Genomic DNA, 15,990 nt, shown 5'->3' with positions numbered 1-15,990 from the left:
GACTTATATGAGAAGACTGATACCACTCTCTTGTTTGTCTGGTAAATATGAAGCAACAGCCAGTAGCCAGTTAGCTTAGCTTGGCATAAAGACTAGAAACATGGTGAAACAGCTAGCCTGGCTCTGTTAAATTCTCATAAAATGGCTAGCTAAGTGTTCTATTATTGCTTCTGCGTATGTGTTTCATGTAATAACAGGCAGCTAGGGAGTTGTTGTGGATATTAATTGGCCTTTACATTAGCCAACAGAGCCGAATGTGGGCCCCTGTTTGGCTCCTGGCTCACCAGGGCTGAGCCACAGCTAACCAAGCTAATGGAAGTCAATGGTTACGTACCTAAGCAACAGCTAAAACTCTGTCCATCTAGAAACGCAACCTCAATGCTGTATTCTAGGGTTTTATCCCAGGAAACAGGATTCCTGGGAATTAACCTCTAAACCATTTCCTGTTTGCCAGGAAATAGAAAACAGGAAAAAAAACATTTGTAAAATATTAAAGAAATATGGGAATATATTTAGAAATTCTGTGGGTTTACTTCCTTTCAAGAACTCTGGATTTATACTTCATCCAAAACACTTCTGGGTGAAATACTGGCAGACCTGGCTACATATGACAGATTTACCTTCAACATGTGGCTGTGGTGAAATGCTCCTCTCACTGAAGAAAGACGGCCAAAATCTCCTGAAAAATTCATCTGAAATCTCACACCGAGTGAATGAGAGCTTTTTAGAGATTTGCTTTTTAACTTTGAGTGATTGTTAACTTTCTCAGGCCGAGTAAATCTAACAGCACGCTGCGCACTGAGCCGGCCTTCTGCTGGAGACGCACCGGTCGCCTCTGAACAAACACAATATGAGATCGGTCTCAGCTTCATTTCATGACTTTAAAAGCACCCAGTTTGTTAGTTTATAATATGAAGAATTGTAACAAAAAAAAAAAATAGTACTGCTTATACAATGACAAATCACAATGACTACTGTGCAGTGCGCACTATATATATTATTGTTCATTATAATGTTGATTAACGTTCGTCTCCCTCAATAATTATTAATACCACCAAATAACACCCCGATTTATCTTTGTTATGTATGGAATTGTCTGAAATATGACCAGTAGCTGAAATTATACCTTAAAAACAAGTTGATTTCCCAGGATTCCCAGGAAAATGGCCCCCTGTAACGCTGCTGTCTGCTCTGGCAGAGTCATAAAGAAACTGAGAAAGTGTTTCATTGGATGCAGATTTAGTATTCACTACCACGTGTAGGATAAATCATCAACATTTTATAACTATTTTCTAGGAAATTATTAACTCTAAAGTACCATTAAGAATACCTTAAAAAAAAGCTGTTGTAAAAACAACTATTTCACATTTTACGGGCGACTGTTTCTTGGCCTGGAGCAGTTGACAGCAACCAGCAGTGACTCCAGGAGGTTAATGGTCCTGTTATTGTTTGCACACACGTTTTTAATGATTGGATAAATGAGATACAACATGTTAATTAGTGAGCTTTAGAGGTGCTGTGTTTTTTGATCAAAGCCAGGCTAACCATTTCCTCCAGTGCCCAGTCTTTATGCTAAGCTAAGCTAAGCTAAGCTAACAGGCCACTGACTAAAGCTTCAGGCACGAGAGTGGGCTCAATCGAATAAGTGTATTTCTCAAAATGTCAAACTATGACTTTATGTTTTGATTTATTTCAACTGTGAACTGGACTGTGACGTTTACAGAGACAAAGTATTTTAATTACAGTAAACAAACCTTTTTAAGAAGTTGTTGGTTTTTATTGCAGCGAGCAGCTCAGATTATCATGAAGGGAAAATATGATGTCATAAAGTTATTTTTTATCATTATGGTTTTAAGCATACATGCAGGTAAACAACCCCCCTCTGATATTGATTATGGTGGTAATTATAATGATGACAACTGGCTCCTTGCAGTTTTGCTCATTTGAATTCATGTTGCTTGCTTTTTTTTTTTTTTTTTTTTTTTTTTTTTAAATGTAAAAGCTCCGTGAACGAGGCCACATGTGATCTGAATCTCCTCCCGTCCCTCCTGCTGTAGTGTGTTTCAGGACAGCTACCCTCTCTCAGGAAGGAAATCACATGACTTGTAGTTGCAGTCATCTCATTCCCGCTTCATAAATGAGGTTGAAAGTGCAAATGAATCGTTTGACTTCTTCTTCATGTTCCTAAATAAGCTATATTCTTATTTCTTTTTTTTTATGTATAGTCTTACATTTCACCAAGTGTATTGTGTTCAGATATTTTGGTATATTTTGAGTTGACAGGAGCTGTACAGTGATCAGTATTCCATGCTCAAAAGTCTTTGGCACTTTCTACAGAGCAGACCAGACAGGTATTTTTTTCTATCGTACTGTGTCGACCTTAACCTTGTATTTCCTTTTCCTAACCCAAGACAATTTCAAGAATGATGATATAGTACTAGAATAAAGAGAAAGAATAACAAACAAATGTTTCGCCTCATCTGTTGTAGCAGAAATATGGGTCAGGGTGGGCAATGTGATGACATATACTGTGAGACGGTATAAATCAGAGATTCTGCCATGGTTTTATACCTTGTTTATGTGCATTAGGCTGTGAGCAGGATGTTTTTTTTATCGCAATAGTAAATAGTTATATATGATTTCAAGCACTAATATGATAAAGTGCTTTAGTTTTGTCAAGTATTTAAAAACAAACATCCTATTTTATACATTCAGGCTGGGTTGCAACAACAAGCTGATTAAATCATGGTTTAACTTTAAATTATGTTGCACCACTCTGCCGAGCCTTCATGAGTGGGCCAACGATGCTAACTAATGTTTTTTATTTTTTAAACTACATGTAAACTGTCTTGCTTTGTAAATATCTTAGTCACAACTCTTTAAAAACAACTTTATTGGAACCTTGTCAAGGATTTTTTGTGCGCGTATTTGTATCATTGTTATGTATCATCTGTTTTAAAAAACAAGTCAAATATCAACATTGGTGTCTGCCCCAAAAACACAGTTTAAGCTGGGCTAAATGTCTAAATATATAATACAGTGGGAGATGACAAATAGGGCCGCAACAAACAATTATTTTCATCATCAGTTCATCTGCTGATTCATGATTAATCAATGAATCATTTAGTCTATAAAATGTCAAAAAAATGTATGAAAAATGCTCATCACATTTTTTTCCAGCTGGAACAAGCAAATGTTTGTTTATCATTAATATGAGCCCAAACTGTAACATACTAGTAATACTAGTATGTTATAGACATATATGTAGAGATACAGTATAAGCCTATATTGGACACAGGATAAGTGATATAAGAATAGTAGCCTATATATAAGTATGCAAAAGAAATATAATTATATGAAACTGTCTGCAGTTAATTAATGCATATTTAATACAGAACTCTTCATGTTACATTAGCTTATGGTCTGCTTGTTTACAACAAAGATGCTCTTTAATTTTTTTCTGAAGAGTCTGTGCTGACAATGTAAACTCTGCTGGGTTGCCAGATCCCTGATGAATCCCCCTTTAAGGATTGCAAGAGGATCTTTTTTATTTTGTTCGTAATTAAAACATTATAGTGTATTTCATCGACTGTTAATCGTACTATTATAAATTAATCAAACCGATACAATACTTGTTTGAACGGCTAAAGGTCAGAGTCGTCAACGTCAACCAAGTTAGGTATTAACTGCGGCAGTAAATGAGCACCTACAAACTGGCAACGTAAGAGCAGCAGCACTTCCTGACGTCCCTGCTCTTTGGACTCAGTCGCCATTTTAATTCAGTCGAGCAGGGCTGAGACGAAACAGTTAAAGTTGCGCCCAACCAGCGACGTAAATAACAAAGACGGAGACGCTCTGAGGAAAAGACATTTGGTAAGAATCTGATTTTGTTAGGTTAAATTGTTTAATTAACTATGTGGTTTTAAAAATAACTAAGTGTGGGGCTCGTATGTTCTGCACGGTGAATTAGCCTATATCTTTGATGGTAATGGCAGCGGTTGGTAGCTAACGGCTAGCCCTCCTTAGCTTAGCTAGCTGAAGTCGACCTCGAGGCGAGCTAGCTAAGTATGGACGCGCCGAGCAAGAAACAAAATTGTTTTCAAGTCGGATAAACATAGCCTGGTTGAGTTTAGTGATGTAAATTATTGTGGCATTTGACACATGCTTAGTTTACATAATCTACGCATGAATTTTAAATGTAATTGAGAAATTTAACCGTATTGGCTAACGTGTTGCCACAGCGTGTCCTCGTAGTAAAGGACTAAGTAGCTAAATTTGGGCCTAAGTGATTGACTGGTGTGATTGTTTCACCCGAAATAACTCGGTTCGTAATTACTATAAGTTGGCTAATGTTATGAGTTTTCAAAATACTACTAGAGTAATTTAGCTCTCATTAATAGATGCTTTAGAGAGGTGTGTAATTAATTAAATTGACATTTTTGATACTGCGGGTCCTGGTGCTGTTTAATTTTATTGTGTGATTTTGAGAGCTACTTCTAATAATCATTACTTATAGAGTACTTTTTAAACCCCAAGTTACAAAGTGCTTTGCACAAGGCTGCAAGCAAATAAAGCAGATGAATTCAAGTGTAAACCAGCCAAGTCAACTATTAACCAAAGTAATTAATACAGGTAAGTTAGTGTTTGTCCACCCACGGGACATAATTACTATCAGCCACCAGCGAAATACTTGTGAAATGTGCAGCAGGTTTGGTAGATTTGCTTCACTGTCTACCAGCCGAAAAATGTACTTTATTGAGTGATTGGTAAAATTTAAAAGCTCCCTAGTAAGTCAATTTGTACTGTCTCCACCTCATTTATATAAATAAGGGAAGATAAAATATTGGAAACGCCTCTGTAAGACAACTCTACATGTTGATAAGTAATTTCAGCTTTGTGTAGTGAGGCTTTTGTGAAAACAAAGTAAATGATTACACTGAAACTGGTTCAACCAGATCTGGAATGTCATGTGGCTTTGATCCTGTTCATGTTTGTGGAGTTTCACTTCAGTGGTTTTCAGTCTAGACTGAGCTTAATGCTTAACACTATTATGACCTTTGTCACAAACGGGGAAACAAGGTTTCAGACATCAGAAACCAATACACAACAGGGCTGCACAATTAATCCTCAAACCCTCAGTATGACTAAGGACAATATAGAGTCTACAGAAACTGCATTTTTTGATTAAAGTAGTGTCATCTTATTTATATAGCACATTTAAAATGCAAAATGTGTGACAAAACAGCATTATAATGGAGTACTGAAATGTTACATCATCATGATTTAATTTTTTTTTCTTTTTTTCCCCAGTAAAGATGAAAGTTATGATGTAAAAATGTCAGATTTTGGAATATTCAGCTTTGTTAAGAGGCAGTGTTGCACAACCTCAGAGGTCGTAAAGACAGAACCTACTATGATGACCATTTTTCTCATCACTAACACATATGTCACTAATCAGGCTTTAAATAATGTTGTGCATACTCTTACTGGCTAAAATGACCTATTTGCAAAGTGAAGTCAACATACTGACCTTCTCACATTAAATATAAACTATTTTTACTTTACTGTTTGTTTAATGTTTACCAAGGCATGTTTTTTTCCATTTCAGCAGATAACAATGAGTTGTCGTGTCTTCATTGGCCGTTTGAGCCCGCATGCCAGAGAGAGAGATGTGGAGAAGTTTTTCAAGGGATATGGACGCATTCGGGAAATCAACTTGAAGAATGGGTTTGGCTTTGTGGTGAGTGTAACAGATCACTTTGAGAGAATTTCAAGCTCTGATCCTGTTTTTCGTTTGTTAAAAAATAGCCTTTTGTTTCCTCTTTTCTCAGGAATTTGATGACCACAGAGATGCAGATGATGCTGTTTACGAGTTGAATGGCAAAGAATTGTGCAGTGAAAGGTATTGCTCTAATTACAGATGGTTTCTTTGTTCTGAGCCCCTTACTCTGGTATGTTCACACTGACTTTAGGTTTCACACCCACCATTTAGTAAATGCAGAATTTGACACCATCATAGTAGGGTTAGCTAATGCTTTTTGGTTACCTCCCAAACACTTGTGACAGCTTTGGTGCAGCTCGTTTAATTTCCTTATTTGCATGTGATGAATAATTACGAAAAGTAGGCGCCTTGCACAGTAATGCTTTGGGGCTTATTATATTGCACACTCATTAAATGGACTTAATGAACTGACAAAGCACACAGAGTAGGAGACAAGCAGTTTTAACAGGTTTTCACCTATCAATCAGGGAAAATACCCACATTAACATGCATAAGTGTTTTCTAAATGATCTGTCTCAAACCTGTGCTTAAAAAGTAGTTGTTGAGGTTCAATATCCAGATCTATTTGCTTCTGTAACTTAATAGACTTAACTAATCATCACGAACACACATTCGTTTCTCTCATGATAACCTTGTTTTTGCAAAAAAAAATTGTGAATGCATCATTTGCCCAATGTCTCCACCCTTGAAGCTGTGTGTAACGTGTGCATGCTTGGTAAATGAGCATCAAAGCACTTAGAGATAGAAGGCATGATATTTTTGGCCTAAAAAAGACATTTTTGTAGGAGTACTCGTCAAAGGCAGCTGCTGGTAATACAAAGGCAGCTCATCTTTGAGGTAGACAGACAGGGAAACCCCTGCATAAATTATTATTAATAGTTGGCACTGTTGAGTTTATCAATTGACATTGAATTAGTGACTGAATCTGTGGGTCTCCTGCTAACCATTTCAGATAGTTTATCCGTACAGTTTGTGTAAATCTAAAATTCCATATAGCAGTTAAGTGCCAGCATGTGTGATGTCCAAGTCCTGGCAGTTGTTTCATTATTCACTGTCAAAGCATCAGCTCCAGTTTTTGTGTGTAGAAGACATGACAACCCTCGTTCTGTTATCTCTAAAGCAGGGGAGTATTAATGCACTTAATAGTGCATATTGCCAACTAAAAACACCCACATTCAATCCAGTAAATTGCTGCATATCTGTCATGGACTTAACAGTCAACAAGCTACATTTCCTCCTTCATATGTATTTGTAAAAATTAATTTGTTGTTCATTTGACTGTATTATTCTAAGAATGTCTCGCTATTCTTTTCAGGGTCACAATCGAGCACGCTCGCTCCAGAAGAGGAAGAGGTGGCGGCCCTGGAATGGGACGTTATGGCGGCGGCGGTGGAGGCTATCGGCCATCTCGCAGCAGTGGATCCAGGTATATTTGCTTAATAGTGACTTCGGTCAAATTGACTTGGTGAAACTTTGTGTTTTATATATAACTGTCGGGAGAAAACATAGTTTACCATATGACTGCATGTATAATTTACAAAAAGATGATGAAGAGACTGGAAAAAGACAGATTTCCAGCCAAATAAAGTAGCAGGCTTGTATTTGAGAAAATAGAGCAACCAAAATTATTAATTATGTCACAAATAAGCGGATTTTCTCTTGCCCAAATAAAAAGCACACAGTTAATTTTAGTGGCTGTGTCAAAGCCAAATAAAAGTGACTGAACTATGACAGCTTGAACAGTGTGTTTATCCAAGTCACTAAACAAATATATATAATTGCATGAATGTGGTGGAAAATATACATGTAGAAAGATGTTAGACTGAATTCTCTTGAGCAGTATGTGAACCTCATGTTCCACCTCTGAATCACATTCAAATATTGACGCAGCTCTTGGGCTGGGCTACAAGGTAAATACAACAGCAGTAAACATGAAGCATATCAGGCCGTGAGAATGAAGTCAGGTGCATTTTACAGAACGTATTTAACACTGAGGACTTTCCATTGGATGCATTTACAGCCTCCATACTGAAATGTTTGTCCTTATTTTAAATTCTGTTTTTATTGGGTATGACTGGATTAGAGATTAACATCCATCAAACATTTTATAATTTCTTATGTATTTTAACATTAAAAATGAAGAGGAAAAAAGAGAGGAAAATACAATAAAATGACCAAATTCAAGATGCTATTGCTGCATCCCCAAACCTGTGTATGTCTACACAGCTATATAGCTAAATGTCCCTCACTTTTTATTCTTTCTTAGGTATATACATCAAGCTTTATACTTTAAATTAGTCATTTAAATTAAAAAAACAATAAAAGACCAAAAGGAAAAAGGCAGGAATATTCTCAAATCTCTCCCTCATACAGTGCATTTTTACTTCTGTGACAGTAGAGAATCAAAATGGTGCAGTGGGTAAATTAACATTTAAAAAAACCTGTAGAAATGAACTAATGGCTTTCCCTTTTTTTTTCATTGATAATGTCATATTAAAATCTTAATTTCCTTTTTGTTGACCGGACAGGTATGGCCCTCCAGTGCGGACCGACCATAGACTCATTGTCGAGAACCTTTCTTCACGGATCAGCTGGCAGGTAAGAGATTCCTGAACTTTCTTATGTATCTCACAACAGAGGATTTTTAAAAATCATGTCACCCTGTTATTACATGTTTTTTAAGTGAAGCAGCATTCGTTTAATCAGGCCGGGTCAATTTGTCTCAGGACAGATTACATTAAAAAATAGTTAATTGGCTAATTAAATTACAGCTGAAAGCCCCAGTGTCTTTTTTTTCATAACTTTACCTCTATCTACATTTTTTTTTCCCAGACAAAAGCACATTACAGCTGCTGATGGGCATTCTAACCAAAAACATGTAACTCTTTTTTTAACAGCTGCTCTGATATGGTTTCCTTTACATCAGAGGTGAATGCACACCCTCCATGGAGGTGTCACAAGTGTATAGCGCCCTCTCCTGGTTGTTTTTCTGAATAGTGTCCATTTGGTGCCTCTCCTTACACGCAGTTGCCGCCGGTCTAAAGTCTTGGCTGGGCCCCGTAGCGGGTGAAAGTGGTCTAGCGCAGGATACGGTAGCCTTAGGAGGTCCGTAGCCACAGTCTGGAGGTTCTGTGGGCTGGCATCCCCGACTGCTGTAACCCCCCTCAAATCCACGGTCCCTACACTCTCCCCCGTTTGGGTCTTTTTCTGTTGCTGATGGAGCTGGGGGGGGTGTTGAGTCGGGCGCACACCCCTCCCCCTACTTTCTCTCTGGTGGTTCCTTACTTGTGGAGGCCGGATGCTGAGTCAAGGCCGAGGTCGTTTCTCAAGGGCTTAACACTGCATTGGTTCCCATTTGCTATTTGGACAAGTGGCTCTATGCTAATATCTTCCTGGGTATGGAGCGGTAAGTAGCATAAAACTCATGTGATTGGGTTTGTTTAGGGTCGGGCGGTAAGGGGGTGTAGAGTTACAGTCTCAAATGGGAAGGGAGCAGTTGTACTATGTAAACACTTTTCAACTTTTGAGCCAAACAATATTCATAATTCACATTACTATAAAGGAACTCTAGATCAAATTTTTGTCCACTTACCCATAGTACTATTAGTCATCCAACCACCAATAAATATACAGGTTCATTTCACATACTCACAAAATCTAACTTAATTAACTTGTATTCAAAAAAAAAAGAAGCAATTTTCAACCCAAAATACCAGAAAACACTGCCGTGTTACCTATCAGGCGTCTCATTAAGGATTTGAACTGATTCTTTACTCATGAGCTAAAAAAAAGAGAATACAAGGAGTCAATTAACGGGACTTAAAACCTGTTTGAGTAAAGGCAACACTTGTCCACAGTAAAGCATTTTCAGTGGCTCTTTTGTTTACATGCCTTCCACTGAAATGGGAGCTTATCACAGTGACAAAAGTCAGCATTAGATAACTGAAGTTTCAGTGTGTGCTGGTGTCTTGCTGCTTGCTCATTTCTCTCCCTGCAGGTCTGAAAAGGCTCTCACTGGCACCTCGTGTTTTGTTCTTTGTCACTGACCCTACGTTATGCTTTGATTCAGGACCTGAAAGACCTCATGAGAAAAGCAGGCGAAGTTACCTTTGTAGACGCTCACAGACCCAACAAAAATGAAGGGTGAGTTGCTGAGTTGTCAGACATGTTAGCTTCTTTTTGTCTTCAGAGTTTGGTCCTAATCAGTGTTTCTGCTTTTATACAGAGTGGTTGAGTTTGCATCTCGCAGTGACATGAAGAACGCCATCGCCAAGCTTGATGGGACAGAACTGAATGGACGCAAGCTGAAGATCTTTGAGGACAGCAGAAGGTGAGTTTTTATTTATTTCTCTTTAGATGGTGTTAATACTCCAGTACATATGTTTGCACTTTTCTGGACACCAATTGTAGCAGGTGGAGGATTATCCTCTGTAGAAACCTGTAACATAAGTAAACAGGGCAGCTCCTCACTGGTACAGGAATACATCAGACCAGCATCACATCATCAAGCATCAGTCCCCAGGGCCATGCATCTTTATGGGAGAAAGCTCGTGCTTTTATATAACAATAGAAACAGGAAAAATGCAGAGAAGTTTCTGCGTAGCAGGTTGTAAATGAAATAAACATACGAATCCATCATGATCTTCTCCTTTCCATCCTGAAGCAGTAAGAAGATGTGTGCCTTCAGAGAATTGTGATTCTTCATTTTGACAGTGTGTTAATTCCTTTTCAGGACAATAATTATGAATTTGCTTCTGGCATTTAAATTATGCCTATGATAAGAAACTAGACACGGCTGTATTAATAACCAAGGCTATCATGCTTTGGTTTGAGGCACATGAGATACATGAATATTCACTGTCAGTGAGGTAAACAGCTAAACGACGTGGTGACAGTTGTTACTTATAGATAGATATCATTAGACTGAGCGGGAGGCTGCTGGAGTGCAGTCATAACTCAGAATATACCTGCTACATCTCAGACTAAATTAGATCAACAGTTGTTGATGAACAGGTTGTTTATCGAACAGACAACAATTAGCTTAACAATACCAGGTAATTCAATATTACCGGTGTCTGGCTACTGTTGACTCATTGATCTGCTTAGACAGGAGAAGACTGAAGGACAGCTGACTGATCAGTCTTAATTTAACAAGGTGTTATGGAAGCTCAGGTTCAAGCAAGGTAGAAAAAATGAAACAGTAATTCCACAGGATGACTCCTAACACTGTCCGCTTTTTCTCCCAACAGTCGCAGCAAGAGCCGCTCCCGTTCCCGCAGCTACTCCCGCTCAAAGAGCCGCTCCAGGAGCCGCAACCGCTCCAGGAGCCGCTCCAGGTCTGCCAGGTCTGCCAGTCGCACTCCAGAGAGGAGGTCATCAGGAGGGGGCAAGGCCGCCGCCAGATCCCCATCCAGGTCAAAGTCGCGCTCCAAGTCCCCCTCCAGGTCACGCTCACGGTCACCCGCTCCCGCTCAGAACAAACAGTCCCGCTCCCGGTCTCGCTCTCCTCGTTCCCGCTCTAGATCCCGCTCACGTTCCCGCTCTGTCTCAGCAGACAGCAAACACTGAGATTGGTTCACCTGTAGGTCGTAAAATAGACTGATAGTTGTTCACCATAGGCCTCAACGGTGGCTTGTGATTTTTTTTTTTTTTCTTTTTTTTTTTTTTTTAAATGAAGGGGATAAATTTGCCTTTTACATGGCTTCTTTTGACATAAAATCAGTCATTTATGTGCCCACATTGGATTTGATTTCTTTATGGTTTTTTGTTAGTTTGGATGTGCTTCCGTTGGGGAAAAAAGATTCTTTTTTCTGCTTATTTTGATTTATACATTTCCCTTTTTTTTTTTAAAGCCCCTTCATATTTTGATGAAACTTAGCGTGACGAAACATTTCGACCAGTGATGATACCCGTCACAATCCTTCGGCCTGTCCTCGCTGTCTGCCATGTTTATGATTCCATCCACTCCCCTGTGCTTTGCTTGAGTGTTCAGAGCAGTTCAAGGTCAGCCGGGAATGGTATTCATTCCCCAAAATGTTGACGAGTACGTTTTTGTTAGTAATGCGAGCTCCTGGCATTGCCGTGAAACTGTGATTCTGCTTCTGACGAGGCGCCATTAACGGGTGCCTCTACACGTGTTGCATTCACTGCCCTGATATGTGAAAATGAAAACATCTCAGTTGGTGGTTCATTTCAGCTTTCTTGTGTAATGTTTTTGGAATCTGGCATTAATTTTGACTGGCTTTTGTTTTTTTTAAACACTGCTGTATCAGGACCGTGTCTCGTGTTGGTGATTTATTTTTTTTTCTTTACATTAATGTACTTAATCTCCAGCCTTGGCCTGTGGGGTGTTGTGGGTCTACTTCAGCAGAAAGAAATGTCTCTAAATAAGTTAATTAATTTGATACTAATAAACACTCACTGCATATTGTCATTTAATTTTTTTAGTATTGTCCAAAAATAATGACTTTTCTTTTTTTTTTTAATGTTTTGTGAATGTGTGTCGAGACTCATATGTACTGATTTAAAGTCTCTGCAGTTTAACCCAATAAAGCTTTCACAAACTGTTAAATCGTCCTGCTGTGCTTCTTTCTGTCCTGAAATGATTACAGCACAAATGTTTACCTCTTAAGAAGAAACACAAAATTCTACATATATCTAAAGTTGGGACAGGGGCAGCAAAAGACTGGGAAAGGTGTTGAATGTTCAAAAAACACCTGTTTGGAGTTTTCAACAGGTTGATTGGGTGTTAAAGGGGCATCCTTGAAAGTATCAGTCGTCCACGAGAAAGATGAGGTTCACCACTTGGTGAAAAACTTTGTGGGCAAATAATCCAAGAGCTTAAGAATGTTTCTCAACACAATACAGCAGAAATTCCTGGATTTGACCATATATAATCAACAACATCAGGCTGAAAACCAACATTGAATGGCTGTGACCTTTGACCCCTCAGGACGCACTGCATTGAAAACTGACATGATTGTATAAAGCAGGGGTCTGGAGCTCTTCAGCCCCTCTCCAGTGGCTCTCTGTGACTTTGGCAAAAAATTATATGGAAATGAATAAAGATTGTTTATTTTTAATTTTCATTTATCATGGGTCTGTAAAAGCTGAGAAGGCAACTTTTTGGAGATAATTTACTTTTCTTCTTTAGATAAACTTAAAACTGAGTGTTAGAAACCCCCCAAAAAGTTCTTTTTTTTTAACGATTGAGTAAATTAATTTAAGTGAAAGTGAATGATTTGTGGAAAATAAAGAAAATCTGCTAATTTTTTTTAAGATCATATATGACTCATCTGTTTTTTAAATAACATGGAATCTGATTTACTTTCATAAGTGGTTCTAAATCAGATTCACATCTGATTCTTCGCAACATGACCATGAAACTATAAACGCTCAACCTCCATGCTTACTTTAATAAGACAGCGTGCTGCGACAAGTTCACTTGGCCACATTTTAAAAAATAAAGTGAACAGCCAAACAAAAGTCAGATCTGAGCAACAAATCAGAATTCAACACTAAGATTTTCAGTGTGAACACAGCTTAGACTCAAAGATGACTCGCTTTGATTTTACTGGTCAGAGGTCACATTTTTAGCCACAAGAATTAATACACTAATTATGACATGACAAAGTGCATTTACTGAGAAAATATGTATAATTAAATTACAGTTACTAATCAAAATGTTGGTGATTACAAATCCAAACATTGTTTTCAGGTTACCTGGCAGAGATGTGCACTGAGTGACCTGTTCTAGTTGCATATTAAATTTAAAGTCTGATTGAGTATATTATGCATTCTGCAGATGCCAAGCTGATTAAAAGACCGTCTATAAAAAAAGCAGGGTGCAAAGAACTCAAACTATTTTAAAATATAAGCTGTCGACCACCCATCACATCCGAACTATGGTTGTTGACCAGAATATAAAACAAGTTGAGGCAGGATATGAAAAGAAAATGAATTATTATACCTGATGTGTTGAGATGATGCACAAGTTTAATATCCTGCGCTGGTGGATGATCTGTGTGGTGTGTGTCTGATGAGAGGACTTTGATATTTTGGGAAAGTTGGTATCAGAAAGTAAAACTCAGCCTGCAGTGGAAAATAAATCAGGACCCTTTATAAACGTGTTTGGACTGTAAAGTGAACATGAACTGATCTCAGAGGAGTCTGATATTTTTTATAGGTCTCACAGTGTCATAAAGGAAACATTAAGGTTGTATATTTTTCCATTCACTCCAGAGGTGACGGCTATAAATAGCACAAGAGGAGTGGCCATTGATAAAACAATACTTATAGATAAGCTATCCATGGATTAATATGATAACAGCTTATCCTCTCTAACACGCACTAATCCTTAAAGTGACCAGGTCCCCTGAATGACCAGACCTGCATGGTTACTCCTCTGTAAAAACAAAAAGTTAAACATGTGAAGGAAAACACAAGATGTTTAATTTTTTTTAAGATTTTTTTTTTTTTTTACAAGAGAACAAAAGGGTCATTGAGTTCATCCAGCATGTTCAGCTGCAACCACACGGTGGCAGTACCTGTTCATAGGAAGATGTCATCAAACCAGATGAATATTAGAGAGAAAGCAGAGTGATTATAGATGATCAATATTCATTATTATATTATTATTAATATGCATTTTGTCATTCATATTTATACAATTATGTCTCTGGTTTGGTTGGTGATATGCTCAAATGTACATCAGCAGGGCGGGTAAAGGTGAAAATATATGAAATATTGTCCCATAATTACTGCCGGGAACCAAAACTGCCAATATCATAAATGAATAATTAAATAATTGACTCAATAAATAAATTAATATGCTATTAAGTGTACAAGAATTACAGCAGAAATAAGTGTAGGCATTGATTACTTTATAAAATGTGACATAAATTGATATTTCTGTTTTTATTTAATATTAATGCTCCTATTTATTTATTTTCCCACTTAGTCTTCTCTTTAATTAATTAATTTATTTATTTATTTTAAAGTTTATTTCGTTATGTATTTATTTGTGTATTTGTTTTTGTATTGTTGCCCTCTTACACTTGCCCCCTCCCATTTATTTCCCCCCAACTTATTTATTATGAATTTTCCTTTTCTTTCTTTCTTTTGTTTTCTTTTTTTCATTTCTTTCTACATATTTGCATCATTATGCAAATGATGGTCATAAATAAATACATAAAATAATTAAGAAAATGGAAAATTAAACATAAATATCAATGTCTGTCACATTTCATAAATAATTTAATGCCTACATTTATTTTAAATATAATTTTAGTTGCATTTATGGACATATAAAAGTATTTATTGAGTCATTTATTAATTTCTTTTTTTATTTTTGTAGTTTTGATCCTCCATAAATGACAATCACAGTAAATCCAGGTGACATAACATTGAATTAAACTGGATGATGAAAATCGACACCAGTTTGCATAATAAGGACAGCGAGTCTCCTGCACTTCTGTCTCTCTGTGAGAGTTTTATTTTGTAGGAGCAGCGCTGTGACATGTGGAGGAGGTTCAGTCTGCAGCTGAGCTCCTGCGTGTCCGTGTTCTTTATGTGACACTTTGGGAATCGATCTGTCGACGCTGCTGGTGTCCACGGACCCGCCCAGCAGACCTGCACCGGCTGCACCTGCCAACAGTCGGTAAAATGCAGCGGAGAGATTCTTCAATGACGTTTATCTTTGGGAGGAATATATGAGGGGTGATTAGTGCCAGAGATCAGCCAGCAGAAGAGGACTGAGGGGAGAAATACAGACTGAATGAACATTTATGTAGGGAAAATAAATAAACAGGAGTTTGCTGATGCCATCATACTAACCTTTATTTCATTAAAATTTAACTTAAATCCTTCCTTTAATTGTGGCTTTCCTGGTTATTGTTAATGACAGATAATAACTTTTACAGCTCCTGAAGGGGCCAGAAAAGTTTAGGAACCACTAAATTAATCAATTTCCTATAATAATGACAAAATGTTGTCATGACAGGATCTTTTTTCTGACACATTTGCACCGGTGTTGCCTGGTTTTCACACAGTTTTTATTTGGTTCAGCAGGTAGGATGATTTATGATAATCTGAGATAATTTTAATACTGTTTGGGTTGTTTCCCAATACATATTCTATTTTCTTTTTACATTTCTTTATGCATTTTTGCATCATTATACAAATGAAGGGGATACTGGAGTGCAGGGATG

The 15,990-nt window shown here is 37.6% G+C and overlaps 1 protein-coding gene across 4 annotated transcripts; it reads left to right on the top strand.

Annotated features, from left to right (window-relative positions):
- Positions 1–3,726: 3,726 nt before the first annotated feature.
- On the top strand, positions 3,727–11,493 carry srsf5a (serine and arginine rich splicing factor 5a). 4 transcript variants are annotated; one of them, XM_084742204.1, is made up of 8 exons: positions 3,727–3,873; positions 5,609–5,740; positions 5,832–5,902; positions 7,098–7,208; positions 8,311–8,380; positions 9,852–9,925; positions 10,008–10,112; positions 11,032–11,493. In XM_084742204.1, the coding sequence occupies exons 2-8, from the start codon at positions 5,618–5,620 to the stop codon at positions 11,348–11,350; spliced, it is 873 nt and encodes a 290-aa protein (XP_084598330.1). In that variant the 5' UTR covers positions 3,727–3,873; positions 5,609–5,617; the 3' UTR covers positions 11,351–11,493. The 4 variants fall into 4 exon arrangements, with proteins under 4 accessions (XP_084598330.1, XP_084598328.1, XP_084598329.1 ...); XM_084742202.1 differs by having other exon boundaries at positions 8,302–8,380; XM_084742203.1 differs by having other exon boundaries at positions 3,734–3,873; positions 5,612–5,740; positions 8,302–8,380.
- Positions 11,494–15,990: the final 4,497 nt, after the last annotated feature.

This window comes from Lutjanus erythropterus, chromosome 18 (genome assembly GCF_056507025.1).
Source record: "Lutjanus erythropterus isolate fLutEry1 chromosome 18, fLutEry1.hap2, whole genome shotgun sequence".
Taxonomy (NCBI): Eukaryota; Metazoa; Chordata; class Actinopteri; order Lutjaniformes; family Lutjanidae; genus Lutjanus; species Lutjanus erythropterus.
The sequence above is the reverse complement of the archived record's forward strand: the minus strand, read 5'-3'. Positions and strand labels throughout refer to the sequence as shown.